Consider the following 24,754-nt stretch of genomic DNA (forward strand, 5'->3'; position numbering starts at 1 on the left):
GGCTATTCAGCTGCCTACATCATATGGTGTATAAGTAGCTGAAACAAAAGGGAGATTTAGCCAAAGTTTTTTGAGTAAGCCACCCCTGCAACATGAGATAAATTAAGCCCACAGACAACCTATTGGCCAGCAAACCAAATACTCTCTGCAAGTGATAGGTCCATGTCCAGTTGTGATAAAACAACCCCCAGCAAACCCAAGTAATAAGCTAGTGGTCAACCAAAGAAGAACAGCCCCAACAGAAGGGTTATGAAACCAGAATAGACAAAACATCAACTGTGATCTGAGCAATCATTGTAGAAAGAAAAGGTCAGTATCCTTCTCCTTGCAGGCAATCCCAGTGGAGGTAATTTGTCCAACCCAACAATTCCAGTTCAGTGTCCAAAGGTGATGGGCACCTCCAGTGAAGGACATGGCAATGCCTGCAGTGAGATCCAACAAACTTAGGTTACACACACAAATGTCAAATGGATGAAAAGTCTTCCCACATCAAGACCATCTGGCTGGAACATCCTGATGATGTTGTGATCTGGAATCTTGGTGGCACAAGACAAACAGAGTGCCAAGCACAAAGCCCAACCCAGTGGGTTGCCATCTCACAACTTTCAAGCCAAAAACCCATCTGTTTATCCTCACTGCAGGTAATAACCCTGGGTCAAGTGCCCATGTATAGTCCTCATCCAGCCTCCATACTGACCTCCATACAGTAATGCAGCCTGACGGGCTCCTGGAAAGTATGACTCACTCTGACATAGGACCAGCAAAACTGTCATGTAACTGACTACATGCCTGGCCCAACCACACATTGAAGTGCAGCAAGGCTCACCAGTCCAATAGTGACATTGTTATCTGACAGTTATCATAATTGCAAAGCATCAAGCAAAGGCATTTCACTGTAGAATGAGGGAATTTTGGTTCTTTGTTATTTACTAAAATTTATCACCACAAGCTAGTAGTATTTCAATTGCTGGACTATTGCAAAGAGGAGTAGGCAGGGAAAGCCACCAGTCCCATACCAGCTACTTATCATTATGAGTTATGGCTCTTGGTTCAATATCGTCCAGGCCAAGAAAGCTGCCTCTTGATATTTTCTAGTGAGGAAATGGCCTCACTGACACATAAGAATCTGTGAGTCTTGATAAGATCTCCTCTCTTTCTTCTAAATATAATCATTTATTTATTACTATAAGTGCAGTCTGCATAGCATGAGAAGAAAGTCTACAATATTATACTTATTGTGGTGTGAGCAATATAGAGTCACAAGTGGTATGTGCGCACCTATCGGGGGTCAAAAAATAGATGCATTAATGAAGTTAGCAATGCATGACCAAAATATGATTCCCTGAGTTTGCTCATAACTGCCCAAAAGGTTCTGACAGGAAATGAAAGATGGATTTTTATTAAATCTATGCTTTGGGCAGCAGAGTTTTGAATGAACTCACTGGAAGTGTGGAGTACAGGAGGGCGGCCAGCTCTGTTGCATGATACCTTATTCATCTCTGTCAACCCTGCTGAAAAAAGCATGTATTTATAGCATCAGAGAGGCTCATGCAAGAGGAAAATGGTGACAATATAAATATGGGGTTAGAAGCTCAACCTAAGATTGAACACCAAGGTAGTGAACTGTCTGGTTCAGCCTCAGAGTCTGGCCAAGAAGTGTAATGTAATTGATAGAAATCTTCTGAGGTTGAATGTGAAATGTGGCAGGGCAGTGGTCGTAATGTATTTTGGGGTGCACCCTGACTATGCCATGAATATTGGCCAGCTCTAACCATAGTAAAAAAAACAAACAGCTGGAGGACCTCAGGAGTTCCTGCTGAGTTCCTACAGCAGTTTGTTCTTTGCTGCAGATCCCAGCAGCTGCAGTCCCTTGTGTCTCTAACCACAGTAATATCTACAAGACATCAGAAATTTCTAAACAAGGATAAAGATCCTTTATTCTGATCTTACAGGCCCACTAACATGAAGTGCTTGTGGTATTTATATAAATAATGACATTGTAACGTTGTATAGTTACACCACATTGCTTTCCCTGTTTGAAAATCAGTGTTGAATATCATTCACATGTATACACACTCATTACAAATTGGGAATGTTGACTGATTTCCTTTAGTCGGTTTGACCTTCAATCATGTACTTGTCTCTGTTGTATTAGTTCCTTGAACCTGCAACCTCTTGGTTTGATTCATCGGTGTTCTGCAACTCTTCGATAGCAGTTTGTTGAAAGTTGATATCAGGAATAAATTCTTCATCAGACATCTCTTCAGTATTTTCAGATGTCATGTTGATCAATGTGAAAGTTTCTGATGTTATTTCTGAGGTGTATTAAATATCTTTATGAACTGCAGACTTGAAGTTCACCAATATCCCAGTGCTGAATGTCACGCTTACTCACTCATCTGCTGACTTCAACTTGTGTGCTGTATTTTGGGTGCATGCTGTACTATGCAAGGTGTGTTGGCCTTGTATGAGACAGATAAGAACTGAGTCAGTTAGTTGCAATTGCTTTACTTTGTTTTGAGTCATTACTGCCTCTCTGCTTTCCCCTCTAATTCAGGCTGGAAGTGTTCATTTGGGCATTTGTCTAACTGGTCCATTCTGTCAAAGTGTATTCATAAACTTGCTTTAACACTACATCTTGCTGAGTTGCCTGAGTAACCTCCATAACAGGAGAATCCTAATCTAAAAGTTACAGTATGAAATCCAAACTTTCGCTACCAATGTCAGACCAATAAATAATCTGAACAGTATCAGAAATTATGCTTTGCTTTGACAAACAATATTTAATTGTAGAATTAAACTATGATGTAAAATTTACCATCTTTGTATCCTTGAATCTGTTGTTGATGGAATTGCTTCTCTGGGACCCAGAAATACCAATAACAGTTTGTGATCCTTAATGAGGAAAAAGGAGTTATCCTAGTAGGAACTGATGGAATTTCTTCATATCAAAAATAATTGTTCTCAACGTTAAGTTTCATTCACTTTTGTTAAGAATATCCATAACGTGATGACAGCACCAAACCCTTAACTTGAAGCATCACATGCTAGCTTTAGGGTTCTTGTATCATAGTGAAACCAGAGTGTGTCTGTATGATTGTACTGAACTCTGCTACTCAACCTGTGCCTACATTGATTATTTTTGTGTGTATGATCAATGTATGCACAGTTTGTGTCCAATTCCATTTCTTCTTGTTTTTAAGAAATTGATACAACAGTGTTAGCACTATTACTAGGTTAGGCAAGAATCTGTAACAATATTGAATCATTGCCAAGAAAGAGAGAGCACTCTCTGGATGTTTGTCTACTAAGGTAGCATCAACCTTGTAATTAACAGATTGCATGCCATTAACATTTACCTCCAGACTGAGTTACACCACCCCTGACTTTACAGAGGCACAGTTTCATTATTTCTGTTTCAATATTGATAGACATGGAAGATCTTTGGTGGGAATTTGTCTTTCTACAACAATTTCATGTAGGGTATAATCCTTTACAGATTTCATTTGTGAGGTATTTTGACTCCCATTAAAATAAGATAAGATATCTTTATTACTCACGTACATCGAAACATACAGTGAAATGCGTCTTTTTGCGTAGAGTGTTCTGAGGCAGCCCGTAAGTGTCGCCATGCTTCCGGCACCAACATAGCATGCCCACAACTTCCTAACTCGTACGTCTTTGGAATGTGGGAGGAAACCGGACACCCAGAGGAAACCCATGCAGACACAGGGAGAACGAACAAACTCCTTACAGACAGCAGTGGAAATTGAACCCGGGTCACTGGCGCTGTAAAACGTTATGCTAACCGCTACACTACCATACCTGCCCATCATTATGTGCATCCAGTGCTATACATGGGCATACAACAAATCAAAGTGACTCCTGACAATGTGTATGCAGGTTCTAGGAAGCTGGTGAAGAATATTGTGCCTTAACCATAATTTTTAAAGTTACCTTGTAACCACTGCAAAATCTTACTTTTTTATCTGCCTCAGGTTAAGTGACAATCAGATATTCCAATTGCTATGAGTGATTTTGATCAAACACCATTTCTTCCCAATTTCTCAAGCTCTTCCTTCACTTAGTTCTTGAGGGAATAAGGAGCTGGCCTTCATCTGAAGTAGACTGATTTGATGTCTGAGTTAATCTGTATATGTGCCTTGTATCCAGTGATACTTGTATAGGTATTTTTAAAGTGTCATCGTATTTGGACAACAGTGTCTGACAACAAGACTTTGGTGCATCCGTGTGACCATTGAATAGGTAATTCCAGTTTTGCAAACCAATCCTTGCTCAAAGGAATCAGGCATTCAGTATAGTCAGCCATAACTGTTGGCTCTGTCCATCATAGCATTGCATCTGTCCTAAAATGTTTAACGCTTATCCTGAGTAAGACTTGAGATTGACTATCCTCCCTAATAAGAGTAGGTGACTGAACTGTTTGGTATCTTTCCCCATAAGGGAACCATCTGCGGTTGTATCAATTTTTATCACTAATGACACCATCAATTTGGAATGAGACCTGAAAATTCTGTTGTGAGCACAAATGTACTCACTGAGTTGGTACTCAAGAGCTTTGACATAATATAGGTAGGTAACTAAACTGCTTGTCAGGGTATCTTTCTCTATAATTTTCTGCTGCTTTATCTGGAGTTTTCCCTGGAGTCCCTTGACAAGTATGATGAAGGTGCAATCCTTTGGTTGTGTGATCGGCAACAATGGGATAAGCCTTTCTGGTTGTTGCTGATTCACATTGTCTTAATATCCTTGTCGCCAATTGTAATGTATTGTCAGGTGGAGATTGGGATATATTGGCAGTACTAGTAAACTGTAATGATAATAATACCTACAGGACTTCAGGAACTAGAATCAATTCTGATATAACAACAAGACACATCTACATGTGGTGGTTATGTCATATAAACAGGCGATGATGCTATTATATTCTATACCCACATGACTTGTTCATATATTATTCATAAATGCTCGCAGTTAAGATTGTAACTTGTAAGGAAGAAGTGCAATTAACCCAATGCAGTGAATTTCCAATCTTGTTTATGTTACAGGTAAAGGTGTCAAACAGGAATTAGATCCTCTTGATATCAGAGTGAATGAAGTCACTTGAATTTAAACAGTGATTCCTCGTTTTACTGTCGAACATGAATTTTGTCATGGAAACTAGTGAGTGCAGAGATGGTATGGAAAGGTTTGGGGGTGGCAGGTGGGAAATAATATTTGTGATGCAGAGGGAGTGGAATGTGGGGATAAGAAGAAAGAGGGAAAACAAAAGCTTGCAATGAGCGGAGAAGTGGGTGAAAGATGGAAGGAAATGTACAATAGCAAAGGAGGAGGAAAGACAGGAAAAGAACTTGGGGTGGTGAAAACTGCCAGTGTGTGAAGATTAGGAGAGAAAAGGAAGAGGAGGGGAAAGAAAAGGGAAGTGAGATTGGGAGGTACGTTAATGTTAAGGGTTGGCAGAGAAGAAAGGCAAATGCTTTCAGTAAGGGTTGCAGGCAAGTAAAGAGCAGGTTTGAGTTTCATTCTAGCCAGTGGGAGGATTGGCCAGTGGTAAAAGGGCTTTGTGCACAGAACAAGGCGCTAAATGCAGACGGCCCCAGACTTAGTGCTTACGTCAGATTGACCTGGGAAATGTAGCTTCTTTTCTTATGAGCTACAGTGGAGGAACAAAGTGCCTTTGGTGCAATGATTGCAGGTGCAAAGAGAAATGACCAAGAACAAGTTCAGAGTCTAAATACAATCAAAAACCATTGAGATCCATAAGTCACTGAGAGGTACATTTCTGGTGCAGGATTAAATGAGGTTGCAAATTCTCCCAGGAACTGGAGGGTGAAATGCGACCGACTTAAGGCTATAAAGAGAAAGGCAAAGAACACATTTAAGAAGAGTATTACCTGGGGAAACAGGCTGGTGAGTGCTTAAGAAGTTGGAATGTGAGTAAAAAGTTAATTTTTAACCAATGTTCTCACCTGATTACTTGCCTTAAAGGATCAAAAACCATTGATTTTCAGAATAGTGATGGGAATTGTGCTGCCTCACAGTGTTTCCTAGCATCTGGAGCATGGAACTACAGAGGTATCTAAAATGTTTCCTGAATTATCCCAGCATCACAGGCAGTCATATTACTAGGAAAATCATATTGGAAATGTAATGGGAGAGTTGGACAGAAAGGAGGGGACCAGATGTGAGTACGGTAGACATGGGAGAAAGCTCAGTAGGGACTTGATTGGTTGTCTCACCTAGTGTTTCTTCTGTTGAAGTTAAGCTCCTCTTCAACAATATTCTGACTTTCTGTAGCGATGGGGGTCTCCTCATATTGAACAATATTGCCACACTGTTAAAACAATTCACAGCAAAATATTCATGTCCAGGGCAAATACTAAAAAGGAAAATGAAATGAGGAAACATTTGATAATGCGAACAGTAAATAATGCTTTTTTAAACTATCGTTGAATTAATCTGATCTTTAATCAGAAACCCATTGCAATACAAATATGTTTTTAGTTTCTATTGCTATAGTTTCTGTTAATTTCTTGCTGTATGGTGTTATTTTTTTGTGTCAATGATATGATTTGCTCTGAGTTGATACGCTTGTGATAATTAATCCCTTATGAAGTTTTAAAAAATTTATCCATTAAGTTGAGCTAGGAGAAATTAATAACTTTGTATAAAATTCATTTCTGCGGCAAAAACTAAAAAGGAATAAAATGAATTATTTAGGATTATTAATTCTACTTTGTCAGTAACTTGAAAGAATTATACAAGCATTGTAGCAATTCCCATTTAATATCATGATTTTCTTTGATTGAAAGAAGACATTTTTTAAGAAAATGTAAATTTCTTGTCCCCTCTTTGTTTCTTTGTGCTTAAGCCGGTGTATATGAGCATGTGTTGCCTAGTACCCAATTGTTAGGCACTGCTCTGTCTATTTTTATGAGAGATTTTATTTGAAAACTAACATTTAGGAGATTGAATTGCAAGAATAGCATAAAGTGTCAAGAATTCAAGGTACCTTGAAGCTGATCTGTTCAAAAAAAGAAGTAATGTCCTGTGTGATTGTTTTAAGTTCAACAGATCCATGCATTATGTATGTGCAGATCTTAAAGTTTCAGGGACAAGCGACTGTATTGAAGGTAGTTTTAATACTCCAATACCAGATCAAATGAATTTCTATGTTAGACCTGGAGCAGGTTTAGCATCTCCATCTATTTCAAAGGTGAGGAACCTGCTCCAAGAGAGACAGGTCATTTTCAGGTAATTTATCTCTGTTTGAATTGATTGAGCTAACTTAAATGTACTTAAGTGTTAAATATATTGTCTTACAGTGTTCTAATGTATTACAGTGTTTTATTTCTAAAATTAAAACCTTTATTTAATATGTTAAAAGCATAATTGCTTTGTAATAGTTAAACATTTTTTAGGTATGATTGTATGAAAATTCAAAGTCTTTTGATGGTTTTGACAGCTGGTAAGCCTGAGGGCAGGGCTTAACCAGCTATCAAAGGAACCTGGAAGCAGAGATTGCCATTTTGATTATATTTATACAACGTAAAAGGCTACATTTAAAAATATACTTCATTGTATTTACCAAGGAATCAAATGAAAACTGGGCTGACTAGTAATATTCATTCTTTCATTAAGTGAAACATAATCCTCCTCTAGATGTGTGAGCCCTCTAGGATTCAGATTCCTTCTCACTTGTCATTGTTACCCAATATTATAACATTTCAGCCCGACTCAGGGTTACAGTTGTAGAGTCTCATTTAAAAAAGGATACTGGTATGAAAGAGGAATTCCCCATCCTCTTTCTCAGCCAGTGGCACATAGCACTTGCTATGGTTGAGTTAATGCTACAGGTAAACATACGCAGAGGCAAGATGAGGGCAGGTAGGCTGCTCATAGAGATGTGCTAGATTGAAACATCACCTGACAGGCTTTATATTGTATATAAATACATGATCCATTCTTCTTGTACTTAAAACTACCAAAAGGAATTCTCTATCCAGTGCTGAATCAGGATTTGCATTTTCAAAACCCCCAGCCAAGATTGTTGGAGGTCTATTTTAAGGACTACCTGAAAAGTAAATTATGTTGCTCCTTGGTATCAATATTCAAATTGGTCATATGATTTTCTTTTACCAACTACTGTTTTTTAAAACAAGTAATTGAGAGCAAGCAGTTCAAAATCCCTTCTTGGTTAACATGGAGTTGTGTAAGATGTTGGTTGTTGGCTGAACTTCTATCTCTAACTAAATTTTGCCAGTACCAGGCCACCAACCAACTAAATGATGTAAATGTTAGTCTGAGCGTGGTTGTAATAATGTCTTGCCCTTGTGTTATAGTAGTTGCTCCTATAGATTATTTAAAGTGATCATCAGTGATCAACAAGGAGGGGTGTTTCAATGAAATGGTTAAAGGTTTTCTTTCAGATACTTAATTGTTAAACTGATTTTGCATTCTTGATTATTTAGAAGGCAAGAATTAGAATGTCCAAATTCTCCATTCTAATGAAAAGAAGGATTTTATTCATTGTTTAAGTAGATGGAGGAGAATTTATTATTTTTTCTGACTTAACTTGAAACTGTGACATTTCAGATATTGGAAACAGCCAGGTACTTTCCACGGGAAGGCAAGGGCATCACCTAACAATAAACTTGGAAAACTGGCAAGATCATTGGAGCAATTTACTCGATTGCTTTGCTGGTTAGGCATGGGAGGATCTAAGGAACTAAGAAGAAATATGATTTTTAATGCACTGTGCAATGAATTGATCTGTACAAATGGTATGCAAGACAAGTTATTTGCTGTGCCTCAGTACAAGTGACAATAATAAACCAATACCAATGTGTGCAATTCTTTTACAGATCCTTATTTTATCCAAAGTTATTATATCCAAAAATTTATTTAAAATTCCACATTTTAACTCAGAGCCATATACTTATTTATCATTATCTTCCTAGCTCCTACTTCCATGATTTTGTTCTTTATCTTGTTTCATTATATACCATGGTCCCTCTGTCCACACAATGGTCTGTCCAACATTTTGGTTGTCTGAGTCATTTGAGCTGCAGATATTTCTATGGCTGCTGCAATATAGCAGTTTGGTTCTCCAGCAGGAAATACCCTTCTGTTCTTAAAGTGGGGGAAAGGAATTGGCAAAGAAGATCTCTGGAGAGAGGTATCTTTGGTAGTATTGATAATACATACAACTGAGGAATAAAGAGGTAGAACGAGTTGGGCAGAGGGAGAAACAGAAGGAAATAAAATTTCTGGATGGAGAATTAAACTTAGGAATTGTGCTAGACAAAATATTGAGAATGCGGGTCAGCAGATCGAGCAGCAAGCATGGGGAGAGAAACCGAAGCAACACTTCAAGTCAAGGATCCTTCATCAGAACTGGAAAAGTGATGGAAAAAAAGTGTGCTTTAATTGCTAGGGGTAAGGAGGACAAAGGAGACACCTGTGATAGGGTGAAGACCAAAGCTGTGAAGCTAATAATTAATTTTAAAAAAATGGCAGTTGTAAACAGAAGAAGAAAAAAATAATTATAGCAGTAAGCTACAGCTACATCAGGGGAGAGTAAATAAAGGGTATTACCTCTAATTGCTAATTCAGTGTTAAATCCTGAAGGCTCTAAGATAAGATAAGATATCTTTCTTAGTCACATGTACATCGAAACACACGGTGAAATGTATCTTTTTGTGCAGAGTGTTCTGGGGGCAACCCACAAGTGTCGCCACGCTTCCGGCGCCAACGTAGTATGCCCACAACTTCCTAACCTGTATGTCTTTGGAATGTGGGAGGAAACCAGACCATCCAGAGGAAACCCACACAGACACGGGGAGAACGTACAAACTCCTTACATACAGTGGCCGGAATTGAACCCGGGTCGCTGGCGCTGTAATAACGTTACGCTAACCACTACATTACCGTGCCTGCCTCTAATAGGCCCAGATGAATGATGAGCTGCAGTTCCTCGATCTTCTGATGGATATTGTTGAAGCAATGTTAGGAGGCAATTGTAGAAGACTGAGAGGTCAGAGTCTCAGTGGGCCAGGGAATCAAAATGATGGGAGACCGGAAGTTAAGGGCCCTTGTAGTGTTGTTCTGCAAAGCAGTTACCCAATCTGTGTTTGGTTTTCCCAATGTAAAGGAAACCACATTGTAATCTGCAGTTTTTATTTTAACCAAATAGAAAATATCCAAACCATTTGTCAAATCAAAGTGACTTATTAAGAATTTCTGTTTTATCTGTATTTCTTCCACTCAGTTGCTTCATTTATCTCTTTTCATTTGTCAGGTGTGGTTATCCTTGGCAAGACCAGTATTTATTTTCTAACACTAATTATCTGGAGCAGATGGTGAAGAGCTGCCTTCATGAGCTGCTGCAATCCTTCTCGTGAAGTTTTCCCTAAAGTGCTGTTGGAGATAGAGTTGCAAGATTTTGAGACAGAAAGGGCGGCATGAAGCTTAAAGGGCATCTACTAGATGGTTGTGTTTCCATGTGCTTGCTGATCTTGTCCTTCTTGATGGGGGAGGTTGCAGGTTTGGGAAGTGCTGAGGAGTAGATTAGACATGTGGGTGCAGTGCATTTTGTAGATGGTACACTTTGAAGCCACTGTGGATAGTGGTGGAGGGAATGAAAGTTTAGGCTAGTTGATGGAGTGCCAATCAAGTGGGCTGCTGTGTCCTGGTTGGTACCAAACTTCTTGAGCCTTCTTGGAGCTTCACTCCTCCAGAAAAGTGAACAGTATTCCATTGTACTCCTAACTTGTGTCTGCTAGATGATGGACATCAGGAAGTGAGTTACTCTTTGCAACAGAACTGGCCTCTGACCTGCTCTTGTAGGCACAATATTTATGTACAGATAAGTTCCTAGTCAATGGTGAACCCCAGATGTTGATGGTAGTGGTGTTGGTGCTGATAAAACCATTGAATGTCAACTGTAAATAGGAAATTCTCTGTTCTTTGAGATGGATGTTGCCTGTCACTTGTGTGGCTCAAACATTATTTGTCATTTATCAGCCCGTGTCTGGATGTTGTCAAGGTTTTGCTGCAAGCAGATATGGAGACCTTCATTTTATGAAGAGTTCCAAATTGAAATAGACATTGTTCAATCACTTATGAACTTCCCCACTTCTGGTATGATGGAAGGAACATTATCAGTGAAGAAGCTGAAGATTATTAGGCCACAGATATTGCCCTGAGAAAATCCTTAAGTGATATTATTGGGCAGGGATGATTGACCTTCAAAGTGCAATCATCTTATTTTCCGTGGGGTATGACTTCTGTTTGGTCAAATGCTGTCTTGATGTTAAGGGTAGTCACTCTAGCCTCTCCACTGGGATTCAGCTCTTTAGTCCATGTTTCAATGAAGGCCATGATATGGTCGTAAGCACAGTGAGCAGGTTGTTGGAGACTAAGTGCTGCTTAAAAGCAAGCTCTTCATTACCTTTCATCATTTTACTAATGATTGTGAGTGGAGTGAATAATAGTAACTTTTGTTCAATTTCTCCTGCTTTTTATGGACAGGCTATACCTGGTCAACTTTCCACATTGCTGCATAGATCCCAGTTTTGTAACTATACTGATACTTCAGTTGTGCGAAGCTTCAGTCTGCAGAATGTGAAACAAGATGCATCAAAGAGGATGCATAATTATATGCAAATTCTATTCTAATAATGCTAGTTGCAATCTGCATTTGTAGACCAACTTTTGTCAAAGTATTCTATTAACCAATTGTCTTTGTTTTGAAGTAAATTTTACATTCAGAGTCCCCTGCTGATTCACCTTGGCAGTTAAATTACTCTTTTTGGATGTTGTTAATTGTGCAAAACTTTTCTTCTATTTGAATATAAATTATTCACTATTTTTAAAATGACTGAAGAATATATCCTCAGTAAGTAATGTAACCTTCCCATTAGTTACTGTTATGAGTCTGCTTAACACATGACTACATGAAAGATTTATTAATAAAGACTGTTTTATGTCCTGTAATCACAGGATCACAAGCTATATAATGATAAATATTCAGGGATGATCCTTCTGTTTTCTGAAGTCTTAACTTTCATGCATGGAACATTTTTTGACACTTTCTTAAGTGAAACTCATTGCATTTTCCAGTGTGAGAAGCTGATGCATGAATTGGAGGAAGAGAGATGTTTAAGGCTTGAGACTGAAAAGCGACTACGTGAAGTTACACTGGAGTCTGAAATCAGTACATCTCAGATGCAGGCTCTGCAGAAGCAGTTTGCCAGGTAAGATTGAAAAAAGACATTTATACATTGTCCAATATCACAAGTGATGATTAACACACCCACTGCACTATATCAAAGATGTTTTGGATCCCCTTTTATTAGTTCAACGACTTCATTTCTGTGAAGAAATGAAGGTCAGATCAGATGTATTGCCCTGCAAAATCCAACATCTCACACTACATAAAGTCATAAACTCATAGAGCTAAACAACACAGAAAACAGGCCCTTCGGCTCACCTCATCCATGCCAACCAAGTTGCCGAACTGAACCAGTCCCATTTGTCCGCGTTTATTCATCTGAACCTTTCCTATCCATGTATCTGTCCAAATATCTTTTAAATGTCATAATTGTACCAACTCCACCACCTGCTCTGATAGCTTGTTCCATATATAAGGACCACATGACAATATGATTTCTTTCTGGTAACTTTAGTCAAGGCTCTTCTGAGGGCAGAGTAATTTCTGGTGTTGACTTGTTTGTATGTCTCTATAAATAAGAAATCGTCTTGCATAAGAGGTGGGAGCTGGAGCAGAGCACAATCAGCCTCGAGTCTGTTCCACAGTTCAATAAGATCATTGTTGATCTGATCATTGGCCTCAACTTCAACCTCCTGCTTTAATTCCCACTGGGTCCAAAATATTTTCTGTATCAGCTTTGAATATTTGCTTCTAAGTAGGGACTCTGTTTCCACTCCAATGTTATGTGTTCCAAAATGATTGATGAGGCCAATGTAGAATCCACAGAATAAGGGTTGTGGGCAGGAGGTATTTGATGTAGTAGGTAGATGGATACCACATGAAGTGCTGCATTCTTACAATTTTCGCTGGACTTCCTCAAGCTCCTGATGGAGGGACTCATGGTTCCAGCCTAGATATGCATTTTGGTTAGTCACAGGCTTAGGGATCCCACATACCAGAAAGGATGTTATATTTTTCAAGAAGGCTTCAAGAACATCCTTAAAGCATTTTCTCTGTCCTGGTAGTCTCTTGCCAATTCAGAGCCTGGAGTAGAGTACTTGTTTTGCGAGTCTTGTGCCAAGCATGAGTATTGGACTTTGCTGAGCACAATTAGGGCTTCAATGTTGGGGTATTGGTCTGGGAAACTTGGATCAATATATCCAATTGAATTGGAGGATTTTGTGGAAGCAACATTGGTGGTACCTCCCCAGGTCTCTGAGGTGCTTGATTTAGATAGTCCATGCCTCTACAATGAACATGACCATGGAGATCACTGTTCCTGGTAGACTCTGATCTTTGTGTCGGGTTTAAGGTGTTGATCTTCACTTTTTTTTCTTAGACAGCCAGTTGTTGTGCTACTGCAGTGGAAGTGGTAGTGAATTTCATCATCAATGACTGCCTTCAGTGAGAGGTGGTATGGAAGTGGTCCACATTTTCCAAGAATTCATCATGGAACTTTTATTGTTGGGGTATGGAATGGCAGAGTAGTGACAGTTTGATATTGTGGATGTTCAGTGTAAGGCTTATTCTTGCAGACACTTGAGCACTCAAATTGATGATAACTTGGAGCTTGGCCTCTACATGTGCACATATAAGAGCAAAGTCTGCAGACTGCAGTCTGACAACTGAAATGGGAGTAACTTTGATTCTGGAATTCCCTATTCATCCTATAGCTTCAGTCCAGCAGGAAGCTTGTTGGAGGTGAGCTGCAAGAAGATAGAGAAAAGGGTTGGAGTGATGACACATCCTTGCTTGACCTATCAGGAATGATCTAGCTATTATTGAATTTAAGCACTTAACATCTGTTGATCTCTGATATAGAAAATTCCAAATATTCACAACTTTCGGAGAGTAAACTTAATCTCATTTCAGTCTTAAATGTGTAACTCTTTAGCCTGAGACTAGTCTCCCCTACTTTTAGTTCCCCCATGTGCCGAAACATTCTCTCAGCAGCTACCTTTTCAAGTCCCCTCAAGAATCTTATATTTCAGTAGACCACCTCTCATTTCTCTAACTTCCATGGAGTTTAGGCCCGAATTACTCAATCTTCCCACATAAGGTAACCTCTTCAACTAAGGAAAAGAAAAGCAATACATTGCAAATGTTGGAAATCTGAAATAACAACAGAAAATGGTGGAAATAGCCAGCAGGTCAGGCAGCATCTATGGTGAAAAAATAAAGGTAATGTCTCACAAGTGTACCTTTCTTTAAATGAAGAGACCATATCTGTGCATAGTACTCCAGATGTGGTCTCACCAATATCCTTTACAGTTGTAGCAAGACCTAGTACTCCTTCCCACTTCCATTAAAGGACAATCTTCCGCTTGCCTTCCTACATACTTGATGCACTTGCATGTTTTCTTTCTACATTGCCATGATAAGCACATAAAATGTCATCTTCCCTCTATTTACTCAGCGCTTCTAGGCAGACATTGTGTGCTTTTGTGGATACATCTAATGCTATGGTATGTACCTGTCTCATTAGTGATAGCATAGGTCATGCAGGTGAGCAGTAATTCACATAGGTGTTGGAACACACTGAATTGATTTCATTTTGACTATAATTCATATCTTGGTAAAAATGCAATTGTTTTCCTAGTTTCTCGAATATAATACTGGATTAAGTTATTTTCAATTTGAATTTCTCATTCATTGTAATGCACCTAGAATGTGTGCTGCCAAGGTATCTGCAGTATGGATTTGGAGGGAATTATAAGTCTTGCCACGCTTGGCAGATAAAATGGGAATTTGGCCTGAGCTTGTGAGTCTTCACCTCTCCCAGGATTTGAGTAAACTCAATTACCAAAGTGAAGGGGCATTCTCCATCTCAGCCGGAATTCATATGTAATCAACTATCTATTGTCTTACCCCAGTAGAATGGTAGTACTCCTTTAAACTACTCGATCTTTTGCTAGAAAACACCCTCAGGCATTTTTAGAATTCATATCCATCACGAGACTGTAGGAGGCTGGCAAATAAGATGCATGTGATCCTCACTGAATTATGCTATCAATTTTCAGTGCATGTTCCTTTGGTTTTAGGTTACATGATTTCACTTACTGCATTATTCAGTGTGCTGCAAGAAGAAATGTTTCAGGATTTAGTGCATACCTGTGGGGAATTAAGGTTATGCTTCCACCAGCTACAGTTGACTTTTAGCTTGTTGACGAGTCACTGAGTAATGTGTGCTGTCTTTTTTTTACAATTCTTGCTGGTAGTGAGAAGTTCTGTATGTGGTGCAGAGAAAAATGAGGAATTAATATTTGCCAAAGGGGAAATAGAATTGCCCTCTATTGGTTAAAGTTTACATCCTATATATTGAATTTAGCACTGTAATCAAATAGGTCTCTCCAATGTCTGTACAGGTATATTTAACACACCAGCTCCTAAGTGTATACAGATCCAACTGTGCTTTAGGTTGCTAGGAAAGCATTTTTTGTTTTCCTTTGGCACTTTTTTACTTTTTTTTCCCCCAAACTATTAGGTGATAGCTTACACATGTGAAATATTGTCATCAAAATAATATGCTGAGCTTGACAGTTTTACATCTACTACTCCTGATTCATTATTTCAAAGTCAGCAAAAAGTGAGACAATATTTTTAAAATTTAATATACTCTTGAACCAATTATAAAGCTTAGGTTTCCTCATGTATTAATTTATTAATAGTATATTTTCAGTGTGGTGCATTTATTTACCTGTGGGCATAGCCTTAAAATATTGTTGATGTAGTCATAGCATTTCTTATTCTTAACTTCTCAGCTGAGCAGATTGTCTGCAATTTTGAACATTGCCATGCTTTCTTAACTAAGAGTGTGCTAAGACATTCTGATCGTCTCTTCTTGACAACAATTTGCTTGATGGCATTCTGAATGTTGAGAGAAAATGGTAAAATTAAAAAGGTTGAGTGATGCGGTAAAAATGTACCCATGAAGTCTGATAAAAAGGCAGGTACATGACTTACTTAAAGATTGAAAGTGTCTTTGTTTTAAACACACATGAGAGTTTACTTCTCTAAGAATTGCTGTGGGAGCAACACTAACAAATGTAAGACATTCTTGATGTCTAACATTGATAGAGGCAGAACTTACGTTTGACATATTATCTTTATTTAATTTGTGCACTTTGAAGTAAAAAAGGGATAGAATATTGGAAAAACAAAGAACTGTAAATGCTGGAATCTAGATGAAAACCACTATGATGCTGGAGGAACTCAGTAGGCCAGGCAGCATCCGTGGAGAAAAGCAGGCAGTCAACATTTTGGGTCAGGACCCTTCTTCAGGACTGAAGATAGGAAAAGAGGAAGCCCAATATATAAGAAGGAAAAGCAGAGATGAAATGTGAGGAAAAGCGGGACCCTATCCCTGTTGGGTCTGGGAGGGGTGGGGGTGAGAGCAGAGATGAAATGTGAGGACAAGGGGGACCCTTGCTCTCACCCCCAACCCTCCCAGACCCAACAGGGATAGGGTCCCCTTGCCCTCACATTTCATCTCTGCTCTCCATCCAGGGACCCAAACAGTCCTTTCAGGTGAGACAGAGATTCACCTGCACCTCCCTTAATATCATCTATTGCATTTGGTGCTCCAAGTGTGGTTTCCTCTACATTGGTGAGACCAAACGCAGAATAGGTGACTGTTTTGCAGAACACCTGCTCTTCATCCGTAATGGCAATCTGCATCTCCCTGTTGCCAGTCGCTTCAACTCCCCCTCCCACATTATCGCTGATATGTCAGTCCTCAGCCTCCTCCACTGCCAGGAGAATTCCAAGCACAAACCGGAGGAAAAGCATCTCATTTTCCATCTTGGAACCTTGCAGCCTAATGGCATGAACATTGAATTCTCCCACTTTAAGTAATCCCCACACCTCCCCTTCCCCACAACGCCCCCCCACCATGCTTCTTCCCTTTCCTAGCCTCTCTCTCTATTTCTACCCCCTTTTTTCCCTTTCTCTCCTTACCTTTGACTCATCCACTGGTGGATCTGCTCTCCCCTCCTCTCCCACACCTGCCCATCACTATCTCTTACCTGCATCTACCTATCACCACCTTGTACCCATCCCACCTCCCCTCTTTTGTCCACCTATCACTGCTCTGCTTTTTCCTCCTATATATTGGGCTTCCCCTTTTCCTATCTTCAGTCCTGAAGAAGGGTCCTGATCCAAAACGTTGACTGCCTGCTTTTCTCCACAGATGCTGTCAGGCCTGTTGAGTTCCTTCAGAGATAGAATATTGTTGTGCCTGGTCCCAAATTCTGTTTCAGTCTTTCTCCTCATTACATGACCTTTAAGTTTCAGGGCCTACGCATTTAAAATTAGTTTTGACTCATTTGTTTTGTTCAATGAATTTCAAAGTTATAATCATCACATTTTGTGTTTGTTCTGCAAAACAAAATTTTTTAAATTTCCATTCAGAGTGCACAAAAATGTTACACATTCACTGACAAAGTACTGCATAAAGTTCTGTGATTTTAATTTTAAGCTGTTTTTCACTTTTCTTAATCAAGGGAAATGAACATTTTAAATATCAAGGTCAATATTTGTCCATGGCACAGACATAATAATCTAAATATGCATCACTGCACCCTTCAAAAATGTTGAAATCTTCCTGGTGATCTATGTGAGGGTAGCTGACTAAGACATTCAATGCCTGGTGCAAAGGGACAGAGCTTGTATTGTGTGCACTTCATCCATTTGTACCCAAAAATTGCAACAGCGACTTATAATTGGTACACAATTCCAGTTTGCATACTTAGTTGGCCTCCCACCTATTTCATTTGGAAGACTGTTTACTCATTTAGAAGCTTATCAGAAATTTTCTGTACAACTCACCCAACTCCAATTTTTAATTGCTGTCTGTTTATTTTTGACCTTGGTTTCCCTCTCCCACCTTCCACCCCCTCCCCCACCCCCCTACAGCTCTTCTGCTCTTGTTCTTTGATCATGATAAAAAAACATTATAGAGGCAAACTTAGAAATGTAGATGTGTAATGTCATAAGTCATAATTCCCCATTTATGTACTGCCATGATATTTAGGACTCTGGTCAAATATCTGAGGAAGATGTTGGATTTTGGTTGTATTCACCCTTCATGTAGAAAGCTGCTGCTTAGCTGATCCTGAACAGAATGCCTGTACAATATTTTTTTGCCAAAGCTTGGGTATGTGGGCGAGAGGAATTCTTGTCATAGTTACATTAATTATAGTTAACATCCAGTGCTCATGTGTCTAATAGCAAGAATTGTTTGCATTCATAGCATTTTTCCACACTGTAGAAACAATTACTGTTCTGCAAAACATTTTTTAGAGGATTCTAAAAAGTATGTTCAGTAGTTCTAAGACATTTAAAATATTTTTTCAACAAAATCATTCATTAATCTATAAAAGAACCATAGAACATGATAAACAATGAACAAATTTCAGGTAGCAAATGCTGGTTAAATTAAGGTTTGTCAGTCACGAGAAATTTTTATATGATTGTGCTTTTTCAGAAAATGCAAATACTTTAAAACAAGGTTTTGGATAGTTTTGAATGGCGTGGCTGTGTGTTAAATAAGGTTATTAATCATTTTTTAATAAAAGGTGACAAACTGACAGTCTCTGAAAGATTCCAGTAATCTGAACACATCAGGCACAGATTGAAATATGATTTATCAAACACCATAAACAAAGGACTTGAGAATTGATGTCACTATACATCTATCTGTGCAGGAAGGTAGTGGACTCCAGTTTGCATAATCAAGCTGGCATGTAGTATTCTTGAACTTCACTTCCTTACTACTGTACCCAAGCGTAGCTTTGACCTGTGTGTTTCTTGCAGAGAAAAAAAGCAAAGTATGCCCAAGGCTGGTTCCAATGTCTGTGGAGCACTGACCATGTGGAACACATTACTATTTGCTGTCCACGGCCTGCCTTCTCCGTTTCCTAATTGGCTTTTACATTATAAACCTTTGTCTCTCTCAACTTGCATATAAACATATAACAAATATATAAATTGAAATTGTGGAGGCTCAAATTTGTGAAATTTGCCTGACAAGGAAGTATACATTTTCTTTAAAAATTCATTTAAAGCATTCTTAGCAAAACTATGTAATTTAACCATGATTAAAAGATGCCAGAAATACACTTCAGATCAGTCAGTATCTAAAAGTGAAAGATGTTTATATTTTGATGGAACTGTTCATCATTGTAGTGCTCTGAGTGAAGAGCCACTTGGAGACTAGTAGATGCAAGAAACTTGGATTTAAATTTGGTAAAGGTCCATTGGTAGGGGAGATCAGGCAGGAAGGTCTCCTCGAGAATTAAAATGCATTGTGTTTAATGTATTATGAAAATAAAAATGTGTGACAGGTGACTGACAGCCCATCAGATTTGATGAAACTGGTGGACAGGTATTGGAGTCCTCCCTTGGTCATAAATGTAAGTTTGAGACAGAGGACCCTCCTGGTATTGGCTAGCTACAATGGTGCCAGAAATCTTAATTCTCAGATGTATTTTGCCTCTTATACCTGGTCTATTCATACTTAGTATATTAGCTATTGATGGCTACTCTCAGCCATCGAGTACATTCATAACCTATTTACAGTACATTCATCTCCTGTCTGCCTTATCCACATCACATGAATGTTTCCTGGCTCAGAGTTTCAATGTATCCTTCAAGATGTAAATGTGGATTCTTGATTACTCAGTCTTTATCTCATCTCCTTCAACGTGACCTACTACATCCCCTAAAACATTTTGCCAGTTATCCCAGAACTGGCAAACATACATATTACAACTTGGAATTTCTTCCACTTCAACTTCATTTTATTTGGGGTCTGTATAAGTGCTGTTTGGTTGGTTTTGAGAACTAATCGATAGTGATTTTTGTTGACGCAGCTGTGTCCTGGTTTATGTTTATTTTATGTTTTCCTTGTGAATGCTGTGTATATAGTGCTATGTGCCTGTGCTGCTGCTGCAAGTAAGTTTTTCATTGCATCTGTGCATACACATACTCGTGCATATGACAATAAACTTAACTTTGACTTTGGTTATTTCAATTGCCAATTATTGCATAGAATATCAGTAGATGTCTGGGGGCTCTGTGATATCAACATAGGATACAATAGATGAAAACCAAAAGCCTGCAGAAGCTGGAAATCTGAAATAGAAAGAGAAAATGCTGGATACACTCAATAAGTCAAGGAGTATCTGTGGAAAGGGAAACAAAGTGAACGTTCCAACTTTCATCGGAACTGGGAAACCGAGTTAGGTTTAAGTTGCAGAAAGGGTGGGGAAGGATGGATAGTACAAGGGGAGTGGGGAATGTCTCTGTTGGGCTGAGACTAGGATTGCTATGGAGATAAGCAGTGGATGAGGTCTTCCAGTTGATAGAATAGAGAAGGTGCAGTTAGAGAGTGAGAACGCAAACAAAGGAATGTAAAAGCTACGAAGTGCAGAGCTATAGGAAATGCCTGGCAGGTCGGGCTATGCTAATAGAACCATAGAACACTACAGCACAGAAAACAGGCCATTCAGCCCTTCTAGTCTGTGCTGAAACGGTATTCCGCTAGTCCCATTTACCTGCACCCAGTCCATAACCCTCCAGACCTCTCCCGTCCATGTATCTATCCAATTTATTCTTAAAACTCAAGAGTGAGCCCGCATTTACTACATCAGATGGCAGCCAGTTCCATACTCCCACCACTCTTTGAGTGAAAAGTTCCCCCTAATGTTCCCCCTAAACTTTTCCCCTTTCACCCTAAAGCCATGTCCTCTCGTACTTATCTCTCCTAATCTAGGTGGAAAGAGCCTACTCGCATTAACTCTGTCTATACCCCTCATAATTTTGTAAACCTCTATGAAATCTCCCCTCATTCTTCTGCGCTCCAAGGAATAAAGTCCTAAGCTGTCCAATCTTTCCCTGTAACTCAACTCCTAAAGACCCGGCAACACTCTAGTAAATCTCCTCTGCACTCTTCCAATCTTACAAATATCCTTCCTATAGTTAGGTGACCAGAACTGCACACAATACTCCAAATTTGGCCTCACCAATGTCTTATACAACCTCACCATAACATCCCAATTCGTATACTCAATACTTTGATTTAAGAATGCCAGGATGCCAAAAACCTTCTTTACAACCCTGTCTACCTGCGACGCCACTTTCAGGGAATTATGTGTTTGAACTCCCAGATCCCTTTGTTCCTCTGCACTCCTCAGTGCCCTACCATTTACTGTGTATGTCCTACCTTGATTTGTCCTTCCAAAATGCAACACCTCACACTTGTCTGCATTAAATTCCATCTGCCATTTTCTGGCCATTCTTCCAGTTGGTTTAGATCCCTCTGCAAGCTTTGAAAGCCTTCCCCGCTGTCCACTATACCTCCAAACTTAGTATCATCAGCAAACTTGCTGATCCAATTTACCACATTATCATCTAGATCATTGATATAGACAACAAACAACAATGGCCCCAACACAGATCCCTGAGGCACACCACTAGTCACAGGCCTCCAGTCTGAGAAACAATCATCCACTACCACTCTCTGTCTTCTCCCACACAGCCAATTTCGAATCCAGGTTACGACCTTTCCATGGATACCTAGTGTCTGAACCTTCTGAACTAGCCTCCCATGTGGGACCTTGTCAAAGGCGTTACTAAAGTCCATGTAGACAACATCCACAGCCTTTCCTTCATCTACCTTCTTGGTAACCTCCTCGAAAAAAATGGAGAGAGAAAAACTGAGCCAATACATAATTGACCTACAGTAAAACTGGTCAGTGCTGATACAGACGAAGATGAGATGTTGTTCCTCAAGCTTATGTTGGGCCTATTGTAATGGTGCAGGAGGCCATAGACAGGCAGGTCAGATTGAGGGGTGGGGGGGGTGGTGGGGGAATGGAGAATTAAAGTGGCAGGCAACAGGTGATAAGGATCATCTTTGTGAACTGAATGCAGGTGTTCCACAAAGCAGAGTGTTTAGTTTCTCTGATTTAGCGGAAACCATGTCGTGAACACCAAATGTAGCACACTATTTTGTACAAGTGAATCGCTGCTTCACCTGGAAGCACTGTTTTGATCCCTGGATGGTAAGAAGTGAAGAGGCAAAAGGATGGACATTACATCTCCTGTGGTTACATGGAAATGTTCTATAAGAAGGGGAACTGTTGGTGGAGATGGAAGAGTGGGCCAAGGAGTCACAAAGAGAACATTTCCTAGGGAATGCCTAAAGGGGAGGACGATGGTGGTTATATCTGGTGAAGGTGGTGAAAATTGTGAAGGTTTTCATTACAGAAAGAGGTTGAAGTTTGGTATTTACTTCTTACCTATGGTTCTGATTAAATATCACCTCTTACTGTGTTTTTCCCTCTCTGCTCCTTAACATAAAATCAAAGGATAAGTTCATTCCCTCAACTACATCTACAATGTCACAAGGAAAGACCTCTGTAATAAATCATCCAATTATATATATATCATATGAATCACATTTTTGCAAAAAGACAAAATAGCTGGAACTGGAAAAAGATTAATAATAAAAGATTATAACTTTGAATGACCAAACAAACATGAATAGTCTGACTGGATCAACATTGCAACATATAAACCACCAAAACTATTAAGCGTAAAAAATTTAAAACTTTTCACTATAAAATTGCATTGCTCAATATAACGTGTTTTAGATTTATTTGTCTTTCTTACATTTTGACTTCATTCTTTCTCAAATTTATGACCCATTAAACTTAATTCTAAGGAGTGAGCATTGAAGAATATGGGCTTCAGTACTGTAAATGTTTCCACTCCCCATTTTCTGTCACTATTCTGTGAGTTAAGGTAAATACATGTGCATGCAAGTGAAATTTCATCCAATAAATAGACTACGTGCTTAATGTTGTCAAATACAACATTGTAACAAGAAATGGCTCATACAGCATAAGAATTTGAAGGAGTGAATAGGTTAATATATCTTGTGGCTGTCTTGATCCTTTCAGATCCAGAATGTACCTAATGCAGTCTGCGGTTTGTCCTGTGTTACCCAATGTCAGTTAGATCATAAAGCAGCTATAATTACTTTCAGAATAGCTAGGATAGAGAAGAGCTGCCTGGTGTTCTGTAATCCCTTGCATTAAAATATGTATGTGAGCAATGGGTGAGGATAGGATTATTTCAGTTCTGATGCATCCCTGTGATAAATGATCTTCCCTTACTGACGTAGAAAGGACAATTGGTTGATGCAAGTTTATGAGTTAGGAAAGAGAGTTTAAAACTTGCTGAAAGGAGTAAAGATGATTTGCTGTTGCAATGGATTGCATACTTTTATGCTTATTCATTTTCAGGATCTGGGAAGTGCTGGTAGGTCCAGATTTATTCTCCACCCTTAAATGGGTCCCTTCTTCCCATTCTTCAGTGAGACATCAATATTTCCACCAATACAGAACGAATACAGCAAAGAGTGTTGTCATAGGACCTGGAAGGAACATGATCATTATCAATATTGAAGAAAACTAGACATGTTGTCAAGAATCAAATTCTGCTAAGCTTAATGGAGCTTTCACTGAGTGAGGGAAACACCAAAAATTTTATTTATTATAACAGATAGTGACTGTGGTAATACACTTGAACAATTCTCTGAAAAGTAATAGAAATCAGAAGTATTAACAATAACTTGCTCAGGAATTTGCATAATTTTTTTCTCAGCATGACAAAACTGAAAATAGACCACTCAGAATGAAATCCACTAATGACCATTTCTAGGTTGTTCTGGCCACACCAGAAATTAGACCAAACATTGCTGGTGCGATTTATCCTTGCATACCTGACACAGTTTCTGCACCAGTCACATCTGGGATGATTACATTCCTCATGCATGGCTTCTTTTGGAGCACTGCAGCGGAGACGGTACTGTTGTCTCGCAGCCATCAATTGATCACTACTTGGACAATCAGCCTTTAGTAACAGAGCACTGGATTTGAAGGCATATGAGTTTCCATAGCTTCAATCCATTCTGCTTGAATATTTTCCCTTATCCACTGACCTTACAATCAATAAAGGCTGGACCCTCCCTTCACTACCACATAGTAAGTGATCTGATTATCGTAGGTATCTGACCGAAGATTTTATCCTAGGCCCCCAGCAGAGGAATAGATATCCACTCCTCACTCTAACCATTCAGCTGACAGCTGTCCACATTGCCCTGCCCAGCACCATCCTGGTTCTGATCCTCTTTACAAACTGTCCCCCCATCTACTATTCTTGCACTCACTCTTCCCAGCTACTTAACTTGATCACTGACTATATCTTAGACTATAGAACGTAGAACATAGAACAGTACAGCACAAGAACAGACCCTTTGGCCTATGATGTTGTGCCGATCTAATTAAACTAGCAGTTAAATGCGTAAGTAAACTAATCCCTTCTGCCTACACAATGACCATATCTGTCCATTCTCTGCACATTTGTGTGGCTCGCTAAGAGCCTCTTAAACGCTTCTATCGTATTTGCCTCCACTACCACCCCTGGCAGGGCATTTCGGGCACCCGCCACTCT

At 39.2% G+C, this 24,754-nt stretch overlaps 1 protein-coding gene across 3 annotated transcripts in view; it reads left to right on the forward strand.

Moving 5' to 3' along the window:
• Positions 1-24,754, forward strand: part of nckap5l (NCK-associated protein 5-like) — a 368,519-nt gene that overhangs the window by 76,236 nt on the left and 267,529 nt on the right. For all 3 annotated transcript variants that reach the window (XM_052032844.1, XM_052033103.1, XM_052032935.1), the window contains exon 3: positions 12,145-12,278. In XM_052032844.1, the coding sequence (XP_051888804.1) occupies positions 12,145-12,278 (134 nt within the window). The remainder of the gene's footprint in view (positions 1-12,144; positions 12,279-24,754) is intronic.

The sequence above is a fragment of the Pristis pectinata genome, chromosome 1 (genome assembly GCF_009764475.1).
Source record: "Pristis pectinata isolate sPriPec2 chromosome 1, sPriPec2.1.pri, whole genome shotgun sequence".
NCBI lineage: Eukaryota > Metazoa > Chordata > Chondrichthyes > Rhinopristiformes > Pristidae > Pristis > Pristis pectinata.